Here is a 26,105-nt window from a genome sequence, read left to right on the forward strand (position 1 = left end):
ATCCCTCTTCTATCCGCCTCCCACTCTCTCCCTATTTATTTCAAAACCCCCTTCCCCTCCCCCTTTTCTGATGAAGGGTCTAGGCCCGAAACGTCAGCCTCTCTGCTCCTATGATGCTGCTTGGCCTGCTGTGTTCATCCAGCCCTGCACCTTGTTGTCTCGGATTCTCCAGCATCTGCAGTTCCTACTACCTCTGAATGGATCATTGTACCTGCTGAGTTAATCTCAGCTAGAGAATTAGGGTACTATCCCTGGTATATTAGAAGATTGCGTGTTCCAAATGTAGGGAAGAGGTGCTGCCACTTTGCCATGATCCATATGTGCACATGTAGTTATAGCCACGATATCATACCATGAGCGAGCAAGCAATATCTTTTTAACAAAGATCTAGTGAGGCACTGAAGGTAGAATACAAATATCAAGACATCTGTTGCATATTTTGCAATATTCTAAGCAATTTGGTTTCACTGCGTAATGCATAGTATACACTGTAACAGCACCCAGATTGCATTCACCCTTCTGTTGTGAAGCTAACCGAAGACATTTTCTCAATGCCAATGTATCTGGAGCAAAGATCTTCTTCAGACAATCTCCTGGGTCCTCTAAACTTTCAACTATTAGCAAACAGTCTTCTATTTTAATGGCGTCACACTAAGTGTCACTCTAATTCTATGCATGTGGGACAGTACTCCACCTACAAGTAGCATTGGCCACACATACAGCCAGGTAACAATATGGTTTGCAGAGAGCATAGCTGTTCCTTGGGTTATAGAGGAGGAGAAAAATAAAATCACCATTTAATACCTCTGATGTTGTATGTGCAAGAAGTTAACCAAAGTGTGACGCCTACCACACAAATAATCTGTCAATCCTCACCATTTGAAGCGTGGCCATTTAAGGGAAGGACTGTGTACCATCAGCAGATATGGAACTAGAGTACATCCTAAATTAGTGCAACACAGGAGGAGGTCATTTGATCCATCATATCCACAACGACTCTTTCAAAAGACATCCAATTAGACCCCTTACTTTTCCTTTAAATTTATGCAATCTTTTTCTCTTTCAAATATTTATCTAACTTCCCTTTGAATCCCCAATAAAATCTGTAGCTACCATCCAGTCAGAGAATTCCAAATGGTAACTGCTTATTTTGTAGAAGAGATCATCATGTTGTCTGTGGTTCTTTTACCAAACATCTTAAATCTATGGTGTCCGGGAATCAACTGATCCACGTTGGAAACTTTCAGCAAAAAAGGAAATTCTAAATCCAAACAAATAAGTTCCTCAGTGCTTAATCTGTACTGTAGTCAATATTTTATACATTTTTTGCAGATGATTGGAAGTTCATAAGCTTTGAAGCATTACCTAATATTCAAAAAACATTTGGTCCGATTTCCAACTGCAAAATAGTCAGCTGCTGTGAGTATCTCAATTCCATGTGGAAATGTACCCTGCAAAACATGTAAACAAAACTAATTACCCTCAATGTTCAACAAATGATCAGAAATACAATGTAAATGCAGGTTAACTTATGACATATTTTATATAATGAATACATTTTCAAAGAAATATACAGTTCACATTGACATCTATTTTGTTTGACTTTCATTGCTGCAGACGAATCTCGTTATTACCATAAATTGAAGTATGAAAGCAAGTACAACATGGCATAGTCCTTTTTAAAGGGCTAAGATAATCATACCAAGCATAATCTCAATGAAGGATATACTTGCCACACTTAATAAAAATTCCAATTAAGCTCAACTTTGAATAACAAAATGTATCTGTCCCCTCTCCAAGAGATGGGATTTAAAATATATAGTGATAAAACATATTTAGAGAAGGAAGAAGAGGCTCTGAGGTTAGTGGGAGATAAAAATGCTAGTGCAGAACCTGAACGGATACTGGAAAGATTGTTTGATTCAGGGATACCACATGAACATTAGAAATGAAATGTAACAGATCTGTGCTATCGATACGATCTCTGATCAAGTGCAACCTGTGTACTAATGAAAATGTGATGCATTTGCATCTCAGTGCTTTGAAAATGTCAATTTAATGAGGAAGTTAAAACCAACACAAACACAAAAAAGTTTAAACCTCAATGCAAAAGCAATACAAAAATATTCCAGACGTTGGAAAGTGAAATAAAACTGAAAATGCTGGAAACACGCAAGAGGTCAGGTAGCATCAATGGAGAAATAAATGGCGTGAATGTTTTAAGTCAATGACCTTTCACTAGAACTCTAGCCAGGATTCACCAATAAAATCATCATGCATTATTGAGGAGTTGAGTGCCCCCAGACTCACTTGACATATTGGTGAGCAAAGATCCATTGAACCCCAATTGTGCATCATGGAGCAAGCAGAGAGTTCATGTCATGAAAGCAGCCCACAATGTTGGTTTGTATGAGACAGTCACAAAGACTTGGTGCAATGAGTTCTTCAGCATTTTCTGGTTTAACTCAACAAACAATTTTAGGTACACCATTTCCAAGCTGTGATTGACAAACCCTTAATTAGAAACAGTTCCTTGCTCCTTAGAAATCTGTCTACACAACTTGAAATATTTCCAGCATATTTATCAATTGTTCACAATACATTTGTTATATATGGCATATATAAGAAACAGTACCTGTCTTCCAACATTCTCCTGGAAAGCAGCCTGCAGTAAAAAGATTTAGAAAAACAATGGCTGTAACAATGTATCAATGAAGTCATAGGAACAGAAATAGGCTATTCAGCCCCTTAACCCTATTCCACCATTTAATGAGATCATGACTAATCTGTAGCCTAACTCCACACGCTTTTGCATAACAAAAATTTATCTACCTCTGATTTAAAATTAACAACTGATCTAGCATCTGTTTGTGGAAGAGATTTCCAAACATCTACCATTGTTTGCGGGTAGAAGTACTTCCTAACATCCCTACTGAACAGCCTGGCCCTCATTCTCAGACTACGTCCCCTAGTTCTAAAATTCCCTAACCATCGGAAATAGTTTATCTATCTTAATCTACCCTGTCTTTTCCTGTTATAATAAACATTAGTTTAATAGTACAGAAATACAGCCGTGTACTTTACAAACACAAATATATTTTTTATGATAAGTACTCTAAATAACAATAGGTCTGCTAAATCGAAGAGTCTTGAACTAGTCCAAACAATAATCACAATGGGTAAATCTTGTCATCATGGAGTAAGGAGAGAGTCCATGTCATGACTGCAGTCCACAATGTTGCTTTGTAAGAAACAGTTACAGACACTTGGTGCAATGAGGTCTTCACATTTGTCATTTTCTGGAATAATAGAAACTGCAATGAATTTGAGTCAAGTCAGACATTACAGCCTAGTCTTTCCTCACCTATAGTGCCTGTTCTGACTAGTCTGGAATAGAAGAACTTGTGGAAAGAAAGTACATCAGACCACTGTGGTATCTTTACAAGCCCACCTATTGGCAGCCACATCTGTAAATGGAGCTGAAAATACTTGTCATTTACAGTTTCTGCTGTTGAAATATGTGAATCATAACTAATCATAATATTGGAAACTTGTTCAGGAGTATCCCAATCACAATACATCATAATTTTAATACCAACATATGGAAGAAATCGTGTCAAGAAAATTAAGAGTAATGGTTACTTGATGAGCTGCAACCACTCATGTCTTCTGGCTCTAGTATACCTACTTATCTAGCACTTTCGAAAGCCATCTTCATGAGGCTAAGCTTAATAGGGAGGCAGGTACTGCTCAGCAGTATCTGATGTACAGGCATCTGCAGTTGCTGGACAGCTTTAGGGCTTTTTTTATTTACTCGTGAGACATGGGCGTCACTCCCCTGTTGCCCTTGAGAAGGTAGTGAAGAGCTGCAGTCCATTTGCTGTGGGTAGACTCACAATATGCTTAGTGAGAGAATTCTTGGATTTTGGCCCAGCATTGCTTTACATGAAGTGACAGCAGTGATCAGCTGCGGCCTGAAACTTGGGAGCAATTACTTCTCGTTATATTGCAATCCTGAATTAAGAGGATGATACAATAGTATAGCATAGGGAGTAATGCCCAATTAACTGTACCACTGGGTTAAGGAACAGGTCAGTATACACACAGCTGCAGAAGTCTGAGATATCTTAGAATACACTTAAGATACGTATTTAGTAAAAAAGGACAGACCATCCATGGTTAGCTAAACAATCTAAAGAGAGTATCAAATTGAAATAAAAAAGCATGTAAATCTGCAAAGATGAGTGGCATATAAGAAAATTGGACAGAATATAAAGAACAACAAAGAATGACCAAAAGATTAATAAGGAGGGAGAAATTAGACTATTGCAGAACACAAACTACAAATATATGAAAACAAATACTAAGAGTTTCCAAAAAGACAAAGAGCAAGTGAAGTAAGCAAAGCTCCTCTACAGTGTGTCGAGGAAATTAATAACAGAATACAAGGAAATTGCAGATGCAATGGACAGTTCTGGTCACCCTGTTACGGGAAGGATATTATTAAGCTAGATATGGTTCAGAAGAGATTTACTAGGACGTTGCCGGGTATGGAAGGTTTGACTTGTAAAGAAATGCTGGATAGGCTGGGACTTTTTCCCACGGCAGCTTCGGAGTTTGAGAGATGACCTTACAGAGGTTTATAAAATCATGAGGGTTACAGATAGGGTTAATGGTGGGTGTCTTTTGCCTAAGATGGGGGATTTCAAGACCAGGGGGCATATTTTTAAAATGAAAGGGATTTTAAAAAGACATGGGAGCAAGAAAGAACAGACAGAAAGATGAAATCATAGAAGGTTAGCCTAACATCAACAATAGCGGAACATGATGGAGTCTATTATAAGAGGGTTTATAACAGGGCACTTAGAAAAACTTCATGCAATCAAGAGTCAACATGGTTATGTGAAAGACAGCTCATGTTTCACCAAGCTATTTGAGTTATTTAAGGAAGTAACAAACAATGTAGAAAAAAGGAAACCAGAAGGCATTTGACAATGTGCCACATTGAAGGTTACTACACAAGAGATTATGGTGGAGGGAGTAACATATCAACATCAATAGAAATTGGTTGGCTCATAGGAAGCAGATGTGCACAAATGAGGTACTTTCAGCGTTAGACCATCAATTATCTATCATCTACATGTGACTTGGCTGAAGGGACGAAATGCATGGCTGATAAATTTGCTGACGATACTACAGTAGGTAGGAAAGTAAGCCGTGAACAGGACATAGGAGCCTAGAGAGATCTAGCAGGTTAAGTGATAGGAAAAATTTGGCAGCTGGAATATAAAGTGAGAAAATGTGAACTTGTCCATTTTCACAAGAAGAACAGAAGTGGAGTATAGTATTTAAACACAGAGAGATTGCAGAACCACGAGGTACAGAGGAATCTGGGTACGGTGGTGCATAAATCACAAAATGTGAGTATGCAGGTGATTCAGGATGAAAATGGAATGTTGTTGTTTGTTGTAAGGGGAATGAATTACAAGGTAGCGAAATTTTGCCACAGCTCTTAGGATGTTGGTGAAGTCACATTTGCAGTACAGTGTGCATTATTGGTCTCATTATTTAAGAAGGGATATAAATGCATTTGAGACTATTCAGAGAGGGGTCACCTGACTGATACCTGGGATGAAGGCGTTATCTTAAATGATGAGGGAGGCTAGGCCTATATCTACTAGAGGTTGGAAGAATAAGAGGCGATCTAATTAAAACACATTCGGTCCTGAGAGGACATGACACAGCTGATGTGAAAAGAATGTTTCCTCTTGCAGGAGACTGTTTCAAAATGAGGGCTCCCATTTCAGGTGATGGTGAGAAGACATCTGTTCTCTCAGGGGAAGTAAGTCTTAGGAACTCTCATCCCCAGACAGCATTGGAGAAAGGACCATCGAATATTTTTAAGGCAGAGCTAGACTGACTCTCTTGTTAGACAAGAATAGAAGGTGCAAGTAGAAACGTAGACTTCAGACCACAATCAGATCAGCCATTATTTTATAAATGGCGAGCAGGGTGGAAGAGTAAATGGTCTGCTCTTGCTACTTGGTCATACATTCGTTTGATCTCTGTTACTTTAGAGACCTTCAAACAGTAGTGTGGGCTGGCTTGCTCCTCGACTTGCACCTTCCATTTCTACGTACAGTCCTGTGGCAGTCTAGAACTTCTAGTATTTAAACTTTGATATCAGCTGCACCCAGCATAAGAGTTTATTTAAATTTATTACATTTTCTTCCCTTTACTGCATCACCTTTCGTCCTCTCCTACCATTTCCTTTTCAATTCTCTCACTTCCTCTTACTCCATCCTTGCTTTTTTTTTTCTTATTCCTGTGTTCATTCAGTACGTTTATCTACCCTGATGCAATTTGTATGGTACAATCTGCCTGTATAGCATGCAAACCAGCACTTTTCACTGTTTCTCGGTACATGTGACAATAATAAATCAAACTAAATAAATCAAACTTCATAATTGTCGACTGGATCCTTGTCTGTCAAATGGAGTTACAGAACATTATTAAGAGGTGAAACCGGCACAACCTTCTCTCCAGTGTAGAATTGACCTGTTCTTAGTCTATAATCAGTAGCAGCTTATCCCGAAATGTACAGGAATTCTATTTGGGTTGAGAGCATTGGAATTAAGAGATTCAAATCATTCAATAAATCATTTAAAATAAATGCACAGACAATACACATATACTTGTATAGCTTTTGAAGTGATGATTTAAAACTTGAACAGGTGTTAAACTTGGCCACGATTCATGATTTTCCATGGATTAACTATAGCAACCTGACTAATCAGAAGAAAGAATCAAAGCTTAGGAAATGAGTTTCATTAAGGTGGAGCTGAAACTACACCAGGCACCAGTGGATTAACAGGATAAACTTGACCTGCAATATTGTACCAGAAGAAAAAAAAGTACAAAAGGAAACCCACATTTCAAAAGAAATTTTGTTGAATTAGAAAAGCAAGACAAATTAAATATTTGCTATGGTACAGAAATCAAATTTGGAGAGGCCCAAGTAAACTTTTTGTTTTCTATTTAATACTGCATTCTCTACTCCTGTTTCTATGAATTAGCTGCAGAGTGCCCTAAAACATAAACTGACAGCATTCTGTGATCAAACTATTTTCATTTGTAAAAGACATGCCTATTTGAATCTTCCCTAGTGCTACATTGACTAACTCATTGAAAGCAACTGACGTAAATCTCATTAGTTCCAATTAGAAATCTGCTATCATCAGTTACTTTCCATAATATTATTTAGTTCTAAAATTATTTCAAAATCTTTAGCTTCCACTACATGGCTTGCTTCAGAAACCAATGAGTGTGTGCTTTGGCACACTGTATTTTTTGAATAGGGAGTTGCCTTTGACTTTGTAATGTCACTCTGATGATAGCTTTGTACGTAAAGCCAGTGAAAATTAATCAATGTCATATCACTACAATGTAACCAATTATGCTCCATATTGTATTCCAACATGAGGTTGTATGAATATACAATAAAATGAAATATAATTACGTAAAATAGATCACAGTCACATCATTTATGCATACCACTGTAACATAGCTCATGCTAAATACTTACTGAGGCAGCCCTTCGACAGTTAACATTGCGGTCAAACACAGCTGTTATTACCAAGGAACTGAAGAGGAGAAATTAAAAAGAAATTGTGAATTAAATAATTCCTTTCCAAGATTTTTAAAAAATTTAATCCCTACAGTGTAGAAAAAAGCTATTCAGCCCATCAAGTTCCACCAATCCTCTGAAGAGCATCCACCCAAACCCAGCCCACTAACCTGACCTCATGACCCTGCATTCACAATGGCTAATCCACCTAGCCTGTACATCCCTGGACAAGCAGAAAACTGAGCACGGCCAATCCACCTTCCTTGTACATCTTTGGACCATAGGAGTAAATCAGAGCACCCGATGGACACACGGGGAGAACATGCAAACTTCACACAGTCACCCAAGGACGGAATCGAATCCAGGTTCCTGGTGCTACATGGCAACAGTGCTAACCTTTGTGCCACCATGCCGCCCCAGAAAGATATTGTCTGTTTTTCATATTTAGCAACAATTATTTCCAGGATCCCTTTACACTTAGCTACGAGGTTCTGTTTCAAGAAGAAAAATAGTTTACCCATCATTTTGTAACTTGTTTCAAATCCACATAAAGTGGTAAAGAGAAAAAATATATATAGATAACAATAGCATCTAATCAGAAGGATTTATAACTGAATGTCATAAAATTCTGTACATGATCTATAAGAAACTTAACACATAGATCCTGACCTCAAAAATGACTCAAACCACTGACATAAATTTCAAATTATCTTTCCAAAGTATACTAACTTCCAACTTGTAAACAAAAGTTAAATGCTGGAAATCTGAAATAAAAAATGTTGGAAATATTCAGCTGTGAAGAAAGAGAATCAACTTTTCAGCTTGATGAACCTTTCATCAAAACTGGAAAAGGCACATATAAAGCAGGTGCTATGCAAATACACAGAGCCAGGGAACAGGGAATGGGTTTGAGTTGGGACAGAAGCAAATGAAGGAGGTCTGATTGGATGAAAAACAAAATTACGAAACAGAAATAATGGTGCTAGGCAGAAAGAAATGATAATGGGACAAATTGTGAAACAAAAGGCGTTAGTTAGCTCAGCTGGCTAGATGCCTACGTAATCACTTGCCTCTCTTCAACACCATCCAGGGCAAAACTGCCTGCTTGATGGGCATCACATCGACAAACATTTACTCTCTCAATCACTGATGTCAGTAGCAGCAGTGCATATCATCTACAAGATGCACTGCAGAAATTCACCAAGGTTCCTTAGACAGCCCCTTGAAAACTCAACCGTTGCCATCTAGAAGGATAAGGACGGCAGATACATAGAAACAAGACTACCCACAACTTCACCTCCAAGCTACATATCATCCTGACTTTACAATATATCACTGTTCCTTCAGTGCTACTTGGTTAAAAATCCCAGAACTTCCTCCCCAGTGCCATTGTGGGTCCACCTAGAGCAAATGGACTGCAGCAGTTCAAGAAGGTATCTTCTCAAGGGCAACTAGGGACAGGTAATAAATGCAGGCCCAGCCAGCAATGTCCACATTCCATGAATGAATTTTTAAGAAATCAGTGTAATGCCCATGATCCCTTTCAGATTTTTCCTGAATCTAAGGATTCTTGGAAGATTGTGACACTGAAGGAATAGCGATATATATTCCAAGTCAGGATGGTGAACGGTTTGGAGGTGAACTTGCAGGCGGTGGTGTTCCCGTGTGTCTGCTGTCCTTGTTCTTCTAGATGGAGGGGGCATAGGTTTGGGGAATGTGGTGTCAAAGCAGTCTTGGTAAATTTCTGCAGAGCATCTTGTAGATCATACACTCTGCTGCCACTGAGCATTGGTAGATGAGGAAGTGAATGTTTGTGGGTGTGGTGCCTATCAAATGGGCTACTTTGACCTGGATGGCGACAAACTTGAGTGGTCCCACATGGTCACTGCCCGAGACTCCTGCCTAGGCTCCACAAAAAGCTCACCAGAAGTCTTGGCAGAACTCAGTACAGGGATTCCTTGTCATCAAGTTAAATACCAATTGCTTTGCCAGAACAAAGACAGAGACATGCAGTCATTTGCAAACAGCAGACAGTTGCTATTGCTATCGTGGAGAAGAAATCAGGTGGCCTTGAACATTCCTGGGGAGGGCATGGGTGATTATAACAGGAACGGGAGTTGTGATGAAAATGCTCATCCCACTGTTTTACGTCTCCAATGAAATGAGGTGAAGCTGGAGTACAATGCCATTGGGTCAAATCTAGGACTGAGACAAAACAGACCTTCCAACACAATTAGAGAAATCAAAAGGTCTCTTTTTCTCGGTGAGATTAAATGCACTCCCTGTGAGTATTTCAATATATTCTCAGAAAGAGCACACCTTAGATTCAACATCTTGTCTTTGTTAAAACAGGATGTTGCACACAAACTCAGAAATTCAAAATTGATTTGGGAAAGAAGTATGTCGACAAACGTTTGAAAATGGTGTGTACTCCACTTTTCAATTTAAAAGTTCTTTTTAAAAAAACTGTGCAATGAAAATATTGCATCTTATCCGTGTTTTAAGAACATTTTGGAAGACATTCAATTTGAACCCAGAATTTGAAGGAGAAATATTTTGTCTATATATTTATATTGTTTTATTGCAAGTGGTCTTAATCAACAATTTTTTAAAAGCAAAATACATCACCTGGCGACTTGGATCACATAGCTTTTCAGAGCAATAGACAGTCACCTCTTTCTGCCGACTGTTTTTAAAGTCTTGCCACATGCCTTCTGTGTGACTAGATGTGAGGGTTTGGACAGAACTAAATTTTGGATTTCTAAATTTTCAGATGTGTTCAGACATTATTAACTCAGAGCCACGATGGATTTGTTATTATTTGTTGTTTTCAAACAGGTTTCAAGTACAGTTCGAGTCAGAGGAACACAGGAATAGGAGTCCATTCAGCCCCTTAAGCCCATTCCATTATTCATTGAGATTGTAGCTGATCTATGGACCAAGACCATATGCTGCCCTTGGCACATATCTCTTAATACTTTGCTAAAAAAAAATTATCTACCTCAGATTTGAAATTAACAACTGATCCTGCATCCACTGCCGTTTGTGGAACTTAGTTCCAAACATTGACCATTCTGTGTGTATATGTGCTTCCTAACATCTCTCCTGAATGGTCTGGCCCTAATTGTCAGAATATGCCCCCTTGTTCTAGAATCCCCAACCAGTGAAAACAGTTTATCTTTATCTACCCTGTCTTTTCCTGTTAATACCTTGAAGACTTTGATCAGATTGTATTGTTATTGCTATTACTGAGACTTGGTTGAGGGGAGGGCAAGATTGGCAACTAAATATCCCAGGATATAGATGCTTCAGGCAGGATAGAGAGGGAGGTAAAAGGGGTGGAGGAGTTGCATTACTGGTCAAAGAGGATATCACAGCTGTGCTGAAGGAGGGCACTATGGAGGACTCGAGCAGTGAGGCAATATGGGCTGAGCTCAGAAATAGGAAGGGTGTGGTAACAATGCTGGGGCTGTACTACAGGCCTCCCAACAGCAAGCGTGAGATAGAGGCAAAAATATATAGACAGATTATGGAAAGATGTAGGAGCAACAGGGTGGTGGTGATGAGAGATTTTAATTTTCCCAACATTGACTGGGATTCACTTAGTGTTAGGGGTTTAGATGGAGCAGAATTTGTAAGGAGCATCCAGGAGGGTTTTCTAGAGCAGTATGTAAATAGTCCAACTCGGGAAGGAGCCATACTGGACCTGGTGTTGGGGAATAAGCCCGGCCAGGTGGTTGAAGTTTCAGTAGGGGATTACTTTGGGAATAGTGATCACAATTCCGTAAGTTTTAGAATACTGATGGACAAAGGCGAGAGTGGTCCTAAAGGAAGAGTGCTGAAATGGGGGGAGGCCAACTATAACAAAATTCGGCAGGAGCTGGGGAATGTGGATTGGGAGCAGCTGTACGAGGGTAAATCCACATTTGATATGTGGGAGGCTTTTAAAGAGAGGTTGATTAGAGTACAGGACAGACATGTCCCTGTGAAAATGAGGGATAGAAAGGGCAAGATTAGGGAACCATGGATGACAGGTGAAATTGTGAGACTAGCAAAGAGGAAAAAGGAAGCATACATAAGGTCTAGGCGACTGAAAACAGATGAAGCTTTGGAAGAATATCGGGAAAGTAGGACCAATCTGAAACAAGGAATTAAGAGGGCTAAAAGGGGTCATAAAATATCTTTAGCAAACAGGGTTAAGGAAAATCCCAAAGCCTTTTATTTTTACATAAGGAGCAAGAGGGTTACTAGAGAAAGGGTTGGCCCACTCAAGGACAAAGGAGGGAATTTATGCGAGGAGTCAGAGAAGGTGAGAGAGATTCTTAATGAGTACTTCGCGTCGGTATTCACCGAGGAGAGGGACATGACGGGTGTTGAGGTTAGGGATAGATGTTTGATTACTTTAGGTCAAGTCAGCATAAGGCAGGAGGAAGTGTTGGGTATTCGAAAAGGCATTAGGGTGGACAAGTCCCCAGGTCCGGATGGGATCTATCCCAGGTTACTGAGGGAAGCGAGAGAGGAAATAGCTGGGGCCTTAACAGGTATCTTTGCGGCATCCTTGAGCACGGGTGAGGTCCCGGAGGACTGGAGAATTGCTAATGTTGTCCCCTTGTTTAAGAAGGGTAGCAAGGATAATCCAGGTAATTATAGACCGGTGAGCCTGACGTCAGTGGTAGGGAAGCTGCTGGAGAAGATACTGAGGGATAGGATCTATTTACATTTGGAAGAAAATGGGCTTATTAGTGATAGGCAGCATGGTTTTGTGCAGGGAAGGTCATGTCTTAACAACTTGATAGAATTCTTTGAGGAAGTGACAAAGTTGATAGATGAGGGAAGGGCTGTGGATGTCATATACATGGACTTCAGTAAGGCATTTGATAAGGTTCCCCATGGTAGGCTGATGGAGAAAGTGAAGTCGCATGGGGTCCAGGGTGTACTAGCTAGATGGATAGAGAACTGGCTGTGCAACAGGAGACAGAGAGTTGTAGTGGAAGGGAGTTTCTCAAAATGGAGAACTGTGACCAGTGGTGTTCCACAGGGATCAGTGTTGGGACCACTGTTGTTTTTGATATACAGGTATAGATGGTCTGATTAGCAAGTTTGCAGATGACACTGAGATTGGTGGAGTAGCAGATAGTGAAGGGGACTGTCGGAGAATGCAGCAGAATATAGGTAGATTGGAGAGTTGGGCTGAGAAATGGCAGATGGAGTTCAATCCAGGCAAATGCGAGGTGATGCATTTTGGAAGATCCAATTCAAGAGCGAGCTATGTGGTAAATGGAAAAGCCCTGGGGAAAATTGATGCACAGAGAGATCTGGGTGTTTAGGTCCATTATACCCTGAAGGTGGCAACGCAGGTCGATAGAGTGGTCAAGAAGGCATTAGGCATGCTTTCATTCGTCGGATGGGGTATTGAGTACAAGAGTTGGCAGGTCCTGTTACAGTTGTATAGGACTTTGGTTTGACCACATTTGGAATGCTGCGTACAGTTCTGGTCGTCACATTACCAAAAGGATGTGGATGCTTTGGACAGGATTCAGAGGAGGTTCACCAGGATGTTGCCTGGTATGGAGGGCGCTAGCTATGAAGAGAGGTTGAGTAGATTAGCATTATTTACATTAGAAAGACGGAGGTTGAGGGGGGAACTGATTGAGGTCTACAAAATCATGAGAGGTATAGACAGGGTGGATAGCAAGAAGCTTTTTCCCAGAGTGGGGGACTCAATTATTAGGGGTCACTATTTCAAGGTGAGAGGGGAAAAGTTTAAGGGAGATATGCGTGGAAAATTCTTTATGCAGAGGGTGGTGGGTGCCTGGAACGCGTTGCCAGTGGATGTGGTAGAGGCGGACATGATAGCATCATTTAAGATGTATCTAGACAGATACATGAATGGGCAGGGAGCAGAGGGATACAGATCCTTGGAAAATAGGCGACAGGTTTAGATAGAGGATCTGGATCGGCGCAGGCTTGGAGGGCCGAAGGGCCTGTTCCTGTGCTGTAATTTTCTTTGTTCTTTGTTCAGATCACCCCTTAACCTTCTAAATTCTAAAGAAAAGTCCTAATCTGTATAAACTTTCTTCATAACTTAACCCCTGATGTCCAGGTATCATTCTTGCGATCAAGAAGAGACGGGTTTGAGAACAGGAGAACTACGAGCTCACTGTGATTGCTCCTGTCTTCAATGTAAAAGCACTGTTTAAAACCTAGACATAACTGTTTTGGCGATTGGGACTGATAAAATAACTTGATACGAGTTGCTCATGTAATGGGAAATTTAATTGAAGTTTAAGGGGACAAATCAATTTTATTTTTAAAAAGTTTCAATTTAAAATGAGAACCAATGGAAACAGTCGAGATAGTCGAGTGAGATAGAGTTTAATTTAGATAAATATGAGGTGTTGCAATTTGGTAAGGTAAATCAGGGCAGGACTTATGCACTTAATGGTGGGGTCCTGTGGAGTGTTGCCAAACAAAGACCTTGGAGTGCAGGTTCATAGTTCCTTGAAGGTGGAGATGTGGGTAGACAGGATAGTGAAGAAAGTATTTGGTACGCTTGCCTTTATTGGTTAATGCATGGTGTATAGGAGTTGGGAGGTCATGTTGCGGCTGTACAGGACATTGGTTAAGCCTCTTGTGGAATACTGTGTTCAATTCTGGTCTCCCTGCTATAGCAAAGATGTTGTTAACTTTGAAAGGGTTCAGAAAAGATTCACAAGTTGTTGCCAGGTTTGGAGGGTTTGAGCTACAGGGAGAGGCTGAATAGGCTGAGGCTATTTTCCCTGGATCTGAGTGGTGACCTTGTAAAGGTTTATAAAATCATGAGAGGCATGGATAAGGTGAATAGCCAAGATCTTTTTCTCAGAGTCGGGGAGTCTAAAACTAGACAGCACAGTTTTAAAGTGAGGGGGAAAGATTTAAAACAGACCTAAGGGGCAATTTTTTCATGCAGTGGGTGGTGCATGTATGGAATGAGCTGCCAGTGGAAGTGGTGGATGCTTGTATAATTATAACATTTAATAGGAAGCTGGATAGGTACATGAAAAGGAAAGGTTTAGACGGATATGGGCCAAATGCCGGCAAATGGGACAAGATTAACTTAGAATATCCAATCGCATGTATGAGTGGGACCAAAAGGCCTGTTTCTATGCTGTATACCTTTATGACTCTATAACTTGTATTAAAAAGAGGAAAAAAATAGTTTTGGAAGAAATTAATTGACAACTAAAGAAACCTGTGAGCCCAATATTACTGCTGAGGATGTACAAAAAAATCCCTCAAGTCTAGAATATGAATAAATTTAAAAGGAGGAAACAAAATCTAGTAAATTACTTTGAGAAAATTGTATGTATTTTTTGTAAGAAAGGGCAAACAAGCAAAATTTGGCAATGCCTAGAAACACACAGTAATGTTTGATTTCTATTTTAGAGCTATTATGAAAACATCTTTACAAACAGGATAGCAAGGTTAATCCAGGATTCCTGAGTCAGACAGAATGGTAATTAATGAGATGGTCTCACTTAGATTAAACTAATAGTGACAGGAAAAAAATGTAACATAGCATCAAATTGGAATGGGAATAATTCATCTTAGGTGTAAATAATTGAATATATAATGTGAAAGGAAAATGTCATGAAATTAATTACTGACAGTCTTCTCTTGGAGATATTTGTGTCCTTCCCCATGAACCTTTCTTTTTACAGGAACTGAGTTAGATGATTTGCCACGACCTCAAATATTGAATCACAGAATTTTTACAGAGTTGGAGGCGGCAATATGGTCCATCATATCTGTTACCTAGTGCCAATCTCCTGTCTTTCCACACATCCCTGCATGCCATAGAGTTCACACTGATGTTCTCATGTAGCCACATTATTTATTTGGTTGCTCCAGTTAGGTCTCTGGTCTAATGTCAAACCCACGATGTTGATGGTGGGGTGGGACATGCAATGATGTAAATGTATTGGATTTCAATGTGTGATCGTTCAATTCTCTCTAGTTGGAGATGATCATTGCCTTCCCCTTTGTGTGGCATGATTGTTATTTATCATTTATCAGACCCAGCTCAATATCTAGAAAACTAAGTCAGTTGGTAGTATAGAACTTAAGAACCATTGTAAAAAAGACATTTTGTCACAGCTTTCCATCTTGCACAAATCAGTGGACAATTTACAGGAACATCAATTCAAGTAGAAACCCTGTGATGCGAATGGGTTCCTATCTGAAGTCCATTTGTAAGTTGATTTGTATGTAAGTCAGAACACAGTGCAGGACAATATAGAGGAGCTATTTATAAGTACAGGAAATGTTTCTACATTGGGATCTTTAAAACTACATTCTAGTATGAAATTGCATTTATTCAGTATACACATTTCTAAGTTGGATGTTTGCAAATCAGGGATCCCCTATACTCGAAGACGTCACAGCATTCATCGTTTGGCAATTGGACTCTGACTGCAGCAATTTATTATGTTTGACAGTTAACTGACTGGTTTCATTTAAATTTTAAACCAAGCAGGTTGACACCGACTAGTCAGGGATTTGCCTTGAGAAATGAACCAGCATACGGCTGTCACCTATTTGTCAACTTGAAGCAAGAGCAGCTTTTATTTTAAATCATTTTTGGGACATGGGATTTGCTAGCTGGGCCAACATTTACTGCCAATCACAAATTGCTCTTGAGATGGTGGTGGTGAACTGCCTTCTTGAAACACCCAGTGCAAGTGCATGTCTTTTCTGTCTGCAAATACCAGGGCCTGTATGTGAATAAAGTAGCTTCCGGTACATGCAAATTTTGTCCAGTTGCAGAATTACATCCGATGTTAGACAGTCTGTTGAGAGCTTTGCACTTGCAGGCTGACTATGTTCGGTCACTCCTTTGCTTGTTGTGAACAAACAAAGGGATATACTGTTTGATATGATGTTAGTCTTTGGAGCACCTGACTTACATACCTTGCTTTGCACTGGCCCTGAAATTCACATTCCATCACATTACTCATTTGTGGGATACACTGAACATCTTTTTGTCTTGATGGCATTATCTCACTGGTGGCAAACATCACTCGTACTGCAGATGCACATTAGCAGCATGAAGCAGTTAGCTTCATCTGTTGCTCAAACTTTGAAATAGGTCATCCACGGTGATCTGGGGTAGACTGGTCATGTTCTCAGACCAAGAGTGACCAACCGTCTGTGGACTTGACATGAGTTTGCACAACATACAGTGAGAAATGCTCTGATAGGGTAACCACCATCTCCCAGGATGGCTTTGATGTGGCCAATTTCGTCAACAAGTTCGTAGACGAACAAACGGCTCACGTTCTATTTACAAGGTTGGTGATCAGCCGACTTTATTCTGCATGAAACTGTAAGATTCCCAAAGTGTATACTGACCATAGAAAATAGGTTTGAATTAGACGGTATTGCAGGCCATTTGGCCAATTTAACAACCAGGACATTGAAAAAAGGGAGTTCATTTTACAGCTCCATCTCATTGTGAATTTGAGCACAGGATGGATCCTATTGAGATATGCAAGGAAGTTCCTTCATGCAGCTGCAGATTTAAATATAGCAAACATTCCATCTACATATCAGAAATATACAAGGTGCAGGTGGTTTACTGTCATTCCATCAAAGACACATTTGTCTTGCAATCCAATAAAGATGCTGAGAGCACAGAGCCTAGCAGGGATCTCATGTAGCACCATCTACTTGGGCATGTGATATTAAAACCGAACTCAACAACCTAAGTTGCTAAGCTCATAAGTTTGATGAATACTGATTCTCACAACGGTGTCCAGTCTCAATCATCGTAACATTGTGCTGCTTTCGAGTGCAGTTTTGACAAAAAGGACATTGTTAGGACGAGGAAACTGTGCAGAAGTAGACAGACAAAGGTGAACAAGGGGGGCAAAAATAAAACTGAATTAAGAAGAAATCAGTTCTTTCAGCATTAACAAGTTAAAATGATGGATTTACCAGGGCATCCTAGAAGAGGATTTTGGAAGTAGGTAGAAGTGGACTGTGTGGGGTTAGAGGACTATGCTTTTGAAGATACAGCCTTCTCTCTTTCCTCACTCTAATGAAGTTTTTTCTTTAGAATCCCTACAGTGTGGAAACAGGCCCTTCGGCCTAACATGTCCAAACCGACCCTCAGAGCATCCCACCCAGACCCATTCCCCCTATAACCAACCTAATCTACACATCCCTAAACACTATGGGCAATTTAGCATGGCCAATCCACCTAGCCTGCACATCTTTGGACTGTGGGAGGAAACCGGAGCACCCGGAGGAAACCCACGCAGACACGGGGAGAATATGCAAATTCCACACAGATAGTCGACAGAGGGTGGAATCAAACCCGGGTCCCGGGCACTGTGAGGCAGCTGTGCTAACCACTGAGCCACCGTGCCGCCCTTCTCACTGTTCAAGGCCCCAAACATGCCCCCTCGGTAAAACATTAACTTACTAAACTGACAAGAGATACAATTATAGCATGATTACAGAATACAAGCAATCACATTTCCACTGGGGAGACAAAAGGCAGATTAGGTGATCACTTGGTGGAACATTTCTGTTCAGTTCATAACCATAGCCCCAAGCTTCTCATCACTTAACATGTGAATTTGCCAATTCACTCCTTTGGACCTCCCAACATGCTATATTTATTGTTTCCAATAAAAGCAAAATACTGCAGATACTGGAAATCTGAAACAAACACAGAATGTCGGAGAAACGCAGGCGGTCTGGCAGCATCTGTCAAGGGAGAAACAGAGTTCGAAGGAAGCTTCATACCGGAATTGAAATGTTAACTCTGTTTCTCTTTCCACAGATGCTGCCAGACCTGCTGAGCTTGGCCAGCATTTTGTTTGTTTTATTTATTGTTAATGCCACTGCTAGGTGGTGCAGCATTTGCACATGTGCAGAAACAGCTGCTCTGCAATGAGATGGGACAGCAGTTGCCTGGAACAAAGATGGCGCTGTCAAAATAATCATACTGCAGGGTGGAGTCAAACTGCTCAGTACCTGCTCAATTAAATCAACAAACATTCCATCTCCTGCTGCAATGTCCATTAAAAGCATTTCAATACAAGGTCAAACATCAGAAAATATTGTTGTTGTACTTTGAATAATATCAGAAAATCTTTAACATCCTGAGGCTGAAAAGACAACGAATGTGAAGTGTCACTTTTATCACTGGGCAGTTTGAGAGGAGCAATGATGCTCCATGGAAAGATGTGGTTCAAAATCTGAACGAGCACTTAAAATGCCAGGGCATAGTAGGCTATGGACCAAGTTCCTGTAAATGGGACTAACACAGGTTGGTGATTGTCGGCATAGACATGGTTGGCCAAAAGGTCCTGTTTCTATGCTGTATGACTTTATGGCTTTATGGCTGTAACTATAAATGGACCAAATTCACTTGAGGTCCAGCACTTCATACCACTGCCACAGATACCAATACCAATTAAATGTAAATGCATGCAGAGCTGCTGCCTACAGAAGTGTCAAAACACTTTCGAAGAGATCAGTTTTGATCACCAGCAGTGTGCAAAAGCAGCAGTCAATCTGATGTTGGTCCTATACACTCCTGCCACAGCCCTATCTTTTTCCAGTTCTCATGAAAGATCAAGTGACTGAAACATCAACTGTTTCTCTCTCCACAGAAGCTGCTACAGCAATGGTTCTTTCAAACATTATCTGGTTTTATTATTAATATTTACATCACAAAATATTTTTGCATTGCAGAGTACAACATACGTATGATTGTGAAAAATGCTGTTTCTGTGGAAAATGTCCCATGTAATTAACTAATATGACACTGCATAACAAAAATGGAAAGAAACATGATGTGTCTGAAGTATAGGACCAGTACACATTATGCCTTAAGTATTGAGTCCAGAATGGAGGTTAGAAAACTGTTACACAGTTAAGGATGACTGAGAGTAATCTACATGTTGCCAAGGTTGAAAGAGCTTGCTTATTCTTTGACTTATCTGCACAAACTGCTACAGAATCATATTGGCTCGGCAATCTATCATGTGATTTTTGATGTTTCCATCAAAACAGAATTTACCAAGATGATTTGAGACCCAAGGCTTTAGGGATGTATAGTGTGATAACAGTTTAATTTTAAAGAACCTTTCTGGCATCAAGACCAGAAAGTTGGTTAATAATTCTAAAACCCTGTCATCAGCTTGGTTGCCAAACTGGTTAGAAAATCATAAACTCAGCAGGAGGTTGGTTGGTTGGTTTAAAGGCAGTCTACAGAATTTATCCACCCTAAATGACATTATTAACTACTGAGGAGTCTTGAGCTGCTGTCAGTTTTCCTACATGCTCAACACTTTCAGTCCAAACCCAAATAAAAAAACACTTACAGTCTCTTGCACCATGGTGTTCTCAGCCTGAATTGTGGAAGCTGCTCTTCTCAGGAATTTAAGCAAACCTTTTAAAAGTAAAAGAAATGGCCTCAACTGCTGGACTACAAGATGGAGGGGAAATCCATCCACATGACAGCCTCTGGCCACTGCAAACATGAAGGCATTCTGGATGCAGTGCTCGATTTGATCCTGAAATGCTGATTCCCCAAGCTGCTGGCAAGAATTCCAGCCTCTGATCATTACCCTCAATATAACAAGTTATGCATCATTTGCATGCAAGTAGCCAAAAGCCTTGATTATCATCTCCTCAAAAGTGACCCAGAAGTGGAACGTGCTATCACAATGGCAAAATACTGAGGTCAGAAAATTCCACGACGGTGTTTTCACGTCCAGCAGGATTCTAAAATTTTGATTGTTAATTCATATTCTGTCTCCAAAAACGCAACCTGTCCTGCTGAGAATTTTTAATAGACCAAGCAGCATCATAGGAGCAGGAAGGCTGACGTTTCGGGCTTAGAAGGTCTAGGCCCGAAACGTAGGCCTGAAACATCAGCCTTCCTGCTCAGCCTGCTGTGTTCATCCAGCTCTACACCTTGTTATCTCAGATTTTCCAGCATCTGCAGTTCCTACTATCTCTGAGAATTTTTAATACTTTGTTTTTATTTCAGATTTGCAGCATCTGCAATATTTCAATTTTATAAAAATGCAAGTTGTTTTACTTTACTTTCTTTCAACTTCTGATAGTCTAGTTTACTTTTCTTAACTAGTTGGAACTATAAATGGCTCTTCTCAGGTACTGCACCACTGCTTTGCAGAGCCACCAACAAGCGAACACATCATAAAATACACTCTCCAGCCTGCTGATACATTTCTTCAAATATTAAGTATCTATGGAAAAAAAGCATTTCTTCGGTGGCCCAGGTGAAATTTCAACATTGCACCGAAAGATTGCCTCAATGCTACATTACAAAATCAAACTTGGTTTCAATTGAAACTTGCTGTTTTAAGAATTGGCTCTCCTTTGGTGATGCAGCAACATGCTTTAACTTGTCATTAGGGCTGCAGTACTTGTTCATCAACAGGTACAATAGGTATTTATCTTCTTTATTTCTGAAACACTTCATGTAGCTTTCCATTGCACCACTGATTCTCTTCTACTCTCTGGAAAGCCTATCAGTTACCATTAAGCAATATGAAATATCAGGTTATTTTTCTGGGTGTGAAGCCAAAAAGAAATATTTGGGTATGGCCCATAGGTATAGAATGTTGAATTTTCAACAAGAGAATGTCAAAAGTTCAATTTACAAGGAAACACCAATTTCTAAACAACTGGTTTTCAGAGTTCCTGGCTCGGTAGCTAAGACGACAACTGTAATGCAGATGCGCATAAAATGGCCCAGGTTTGCTGCAGCAGGTCATTTATTTTGACGTCCATTGCATGTCTGGTTATTATATTTTTCAGTGGCAAGTTGCTGAATTTGTAAGGCAGTAAAGCTACAGCGAGCGTAAGAGGTAATCTATGACTTGTGTGAACAGAACAAGTGACTGTTTCTACGTAATCAGACTGAAAGATTGTGAAATTAACAGCTCAAAGGCTGAAAAGGAAGTGTAAATTAGGATGGGTGAGTTGAATGCCATTTTAGATAAGGAGAAAGATGGGCTTAAGAGAAGGATTTGAAAGCAAAGGAAAAGTTCAAAAAATGAATAAATACATGCTTTAACATTGTCAACAATTCAACATGAAGGAATTAGAATCCGGGTTTCAGTGCAAGAGAGACTATCACTAACCTAAACTGAGCACTCTAGCAAGATCTCCTGTAGCAAGTTTAGTATGCATCTATTTTATGATGTGTTCACTCGACAGCAGTTCTGCAAAGCACAGGCACAGTGGCTCTGTGGTCAGCACTGCTACCTCACACCACCAGGGACCCGCCGACTGCCTGCGCAGAGTTTGCACATTCTCCCTGTGTTTGCATGGGTTTCCTCCAGGTGCTCCAATTTCCTCCCACGGTCCAAAGATGTGCAGGTTATATGTGGATTAGCCACAGGAAATGCGGGGTTATAGGGATAGGGTAGGGGGTGGGTCTGGGTGGGATGGTCTTTGGAGGGGCGGTGTGAACTAGATGGGTCAAATGGCTTACACTGTAGGGATTCTATGATAACCCAGTTAGAGCAACATCATGCTGTTTAACGCGTTTCAATTGTAAGGGAGAGGAGTTTTTTTTTTACAAAAATCTAATGGGGTAGCATCAAATTGGAAAGCGATGTTTGTACTTCCTGAATTGAGCCTCATCTGGAGTTGCTGTGCCATCTGTACATAAATAATGTCAATGCACCAAAATCTGTTCCAATAAAAAGACAATTTCGAGTTGATATGGCACAGCGAAAAGCAGCAGATTTCAGTTTTTAAACCTTAATTTCAGTTTTTAAATTGTCTTCCCGGGAACCATCATCCTTTTTATAACTTACCAGAAATGTTGTCCATCCCAAGTGAATGTAGTCAAGCAGGTATGTCCAGTTCCTCCAACTATTCTCTATTTCTCACTGCACTCCCCACTCAACTACTTCACACCCACCATTAAATAATTATTGCCACCTAAGTCTACAAACCAAAATGTTTTTACTTTCTTACTTTTGTACAGCAGAAGACAGTGACACAAATAAATTGATGGAGATGCTGTGCGCACTAACACTGAAGGTTTGTGTTTCTTTACATAGCATTGTTTAAATTACTTCAGGAATTCAATCAAGACTTTTGTTTCTGATTTTATACTTCAAGTATTGCCGAAGGCGTTGTTTAGAAATGTACGAGCTTTAGTTTGGGATAGTAAGAACTGCAGATGCTGGAGTCAGAGATATCACAGTGTGGAGCTGGAGGAACACAGCAGGTCAGTCAGCATCAGAGGAACAGGAAAGTTGACGTTTCGGGTCAGGACACTTCTTCAGAAGTGGGCTTTAGTTTACCTTTAGTTTGTTTGTTTGAGGGGGCTTAAGACATGCAAGTGATCAGATTTAAGGCTCTTAGATCCAGGCAACATAGAAAGTGTTTCTTCACGGCAGAGTTACCAAACATAGACTAATTGCACAACAGGACCACATAAACTGCGGCGATTCACAAAGACAACTGACTACCATTTTCTCTTAGGCAACTACGAGTAATGAATATACACCTGTTATGCCCACATTCCAGAAATTTTTTTTTTAGAAACAACTTTTAACCTGAACCAACATGCTTTAATAAAACATGTTCACTGATGCTTATATCCATTAGGTCAGTGAATTGTCAGTGAATTTGGCAGGAAGAGTAGAAACGTGCCCGAGGCTCTTATGGTGCAGTGGTAGTTCTCCTATCTCTTTCCATAATAGATCACCAGCCCAAGGAAAGACCTAAGTTCTGGTATTGACATCGGAGCCGGGGCACCTTCGATTGCTCTCACTTTATCTTCCGATGGGTGTAACCCGGTGTTGTCAACTTTGTAGCCCAAGCAGGTCACGGGGTGCTGCTGGAATACACATTTTTCCCTTCTAAGGTGTACGCCCACCTTGCAGAAATGTTTAAGGACGTGCAAAGGAATTGAGTATTTATCCATGTACAATCAGGTTTCACAATCAGTATGACTGGTGCTGCCCATTCAGTAAACGGACTGGTTTGATGATTCCTTCACTTTCCAGCCTCCTGATTTCTGCCTCTACTTTTGTCCTTAAGGCAAATGGCACTGGGCTGGCCTTGCAGAATCATGGAATTGCTTCTTGGTCAACATGCAATGTGACCTTGGCACTTTTGAATGTTCCCGAGACCTTCTGAGTATTTAATTCGGACTTCATTCAGGCAGCCATTTTCTAATCAAAAAATGTTGAGCCAATCTAGGTGAACCATTCTCAACTAATTTCATCCCATCAAGCTTGGGCCCGAGCCAATCAGTGATAACTGAACCACCTCTTCTCAAAAGAGACCAGAACTGAAGTTGTACCCTTAATCAGTAAAGCTTCCCCGGTATAGGTTCTCAGTCTAGTCAAGGTCTTGTGCAAAAGGGTTGGAGTCGAGAGAAAATTTTATTAAAGACTATTCCTGCAATCACTGAAACAGCCATGCCAGTATCCACCTCCATTTGAACCAGGTGACCATTTAACCAGAGTTTATTTTGATTGGTTAGATTTAGATGTTGCTGAGCAATGTAACTGTTCCTAACCAGATGTGAGTGGACTTTCCAAAGTGTGCACTCTCCTGGATATTAGTCTATGAGTTCACTTACTCAATTTAGGTCCAGTGGGAGTATTTTGCTGTTCAGACTGCATACTAGCAGCAAATACAATCTCTTGCCAGCCTGAACGCTGAAGAAAATTTTAACCATTTGGCTGAGGCTTGGCTTTGTTTTGGGGTTTTGCTGTGGGCTGCCCCAGAGTACCTCTGTTCAGGATATGCCCTTACTGAGGCTATGCAATTGCCTTCACTCAAATGATGTTCCCCAAGCTCAGTCCAAGTGGTGAGAGAGTGTCCACCTTTATCAGGATATCCTGCAACTCATATGCTCCACTTGCCGCATTTTCCAAAAACAAAGCCAGTTGTAGTGCCTGTTTGAATCCCAGTTGTAGTGCCTGTTTGAATCCCTGTTGTGCTTCAGCCAGTAGGCACATTTGCATGGTTACATTTTTAATCCCACATACCAAATGCATTCTCAGTACCTCATTAAGGGTTAAAGAAAAGTCACATGCCTCTGCCAATTGTCTTAACCTCATCAAAAACCCTGATACCACTTCCCCTGGTTCTTAAATTGTCCGGTAAAACCAATAGCATCTCAGAAATACAGGAGGCTTGGGGTTGTAATATTCCTTAACTAAATCCATCCACTCTTGAAAGGTTCTAGTATCTGGTGCCTCAGGAAAAGTTAGGCTCCTAATAACTGACAAAGCTGTGGAGTCCACAAGCTGTCAGGAGAATTACTTGTTGCTTCCCATCTGCCCCAGTGTCATTTACCCGAAAAAGATAACACATTCTTTCTGCATTTCAGGCCCAGTCTTTGATGGCAGGATCGAACTAATCAAACTTCCCAAATAACAGCATAGTGCCAGAAATATTTACCCCAACTCAAAGACTATCGTTGCAAACAATTTTCTTCAGGATCATGCTTTTCTGTTATCACCACTGAAAATAACTCCAGAGGCCAGTATCCCGTTACTAAGTCACCCTTTATTTACACATGGAGAGTCCTTGACACTGATCCAGCTCCTTCAGAGCCAGCTCTCAGAGTTCTTACTTGTCCGCCAGGGCTCCCTGATTGGACCAGGTTAACAGCCTCAATCAAGGAACTCATATTCTATGAGCTCCTCCTGGCTGACCTCATTACAATAATTACTATATCTACAAACTCCACCTCTGTTTCTAAAATAACAGGTGCAGCAGCTTTCCCCAACAACAATGCTCGTCATTCTTCAAGAAGTACTGGCAGATTTTCCTACATTTGATGTCATTGTTAATACTCACTACTCAAACACTTTCTGGATCTTGGTTTGATTGATATCCAGGTAACTTTGGAGATAACAAAATCAATCATTTTAATTCTAGTCTGGAAGGCCTCAACTTTTTCAAGTTGACTAAGTGTGAAACCTTGGACACAGAACACTCTGATTAAGGATTACAGCTTGCTTTTGGTTGTTAGTTCAGGCTGGTGTTGAAGATTATTTTTAATGTTGAAGCACCAATCTTGAATTGAGACTTAATAAAAACCAAAAGAACTGCAGATGCTGTAAATCAAAAAAAAAACAGAAATTGCTAGAAAAGCTCAGCAGGTCTGGCAGCATCAGTGAAGAGAAATCACAGTTAACGTTCCGGGTCCATTCTGAGGAAGGGACACCGGACCCAGAACGTTAACTCTGATTTCTTTTCACAGATGCTGCCAGACCTGTTGAGCTTTTCCAGCAATTTCTGTTCAATGGAGATTTATTGCTTTCTGGACATCCAAATTAACATTCGTGTACATGGCTTTGGTGCATGTCACTTACAGTACTTTTGCAACTTGGAGCCAAAAAATAGAGTAGAGCTAATATTAGAGAAGCATTTATTCTTATTCCCAATTGTCCTTGAGAAAGTGTGTTCACCA

The 26,105-nt window shown here is 40.3% G+C and overlaps 1 protein-coding gene across 1 annotated transcript in view; it reads right to left on the reverse strand.

Moving 5' to 3' along the window:
* The window catches only part of tbcd (tubulin folding cofactor D), a 267,266-nt gene that overhangs the window by 106,394 nt on the left and 134,767 nt on the right, over positions 1–26,105 (reverse strand). Inside the window, exons 15-17 of the mRNA XM_048610824.1 lie at positions 7,586–7,643; positions 2,636–2,665; positions 1,366–1,451 (exon numbers count right to left, since the gene is read on the reverse strand). Coding sequence (XP_048466781.1) covers positions 1,366–1,451; positions 2,636–2,665; positions 7,586–7,643 — 174 coding nt within the window. The remainder of the gene's footprint in view (positions 1–1,365; positions 1,452–2,635; positions 2,666–7,585; positions 7,644–26,105) is intronic.

The sequence above is a fragment of the Rhincodon typus genome, chromosome 23 (assembly GCF_021869965.1).
Source record: "Rhincodon typus isolate 14 chromosome 23, sRhiTyp1.1, whole genome shotgun sequence".
Classification (NCBI taxonomy): Eukaryota; Metazoa; Chordata; class Chondrichthyes; order Orectolobiformes; family Rhincodontidae; genus Rhincodon; species Rhincodon typus.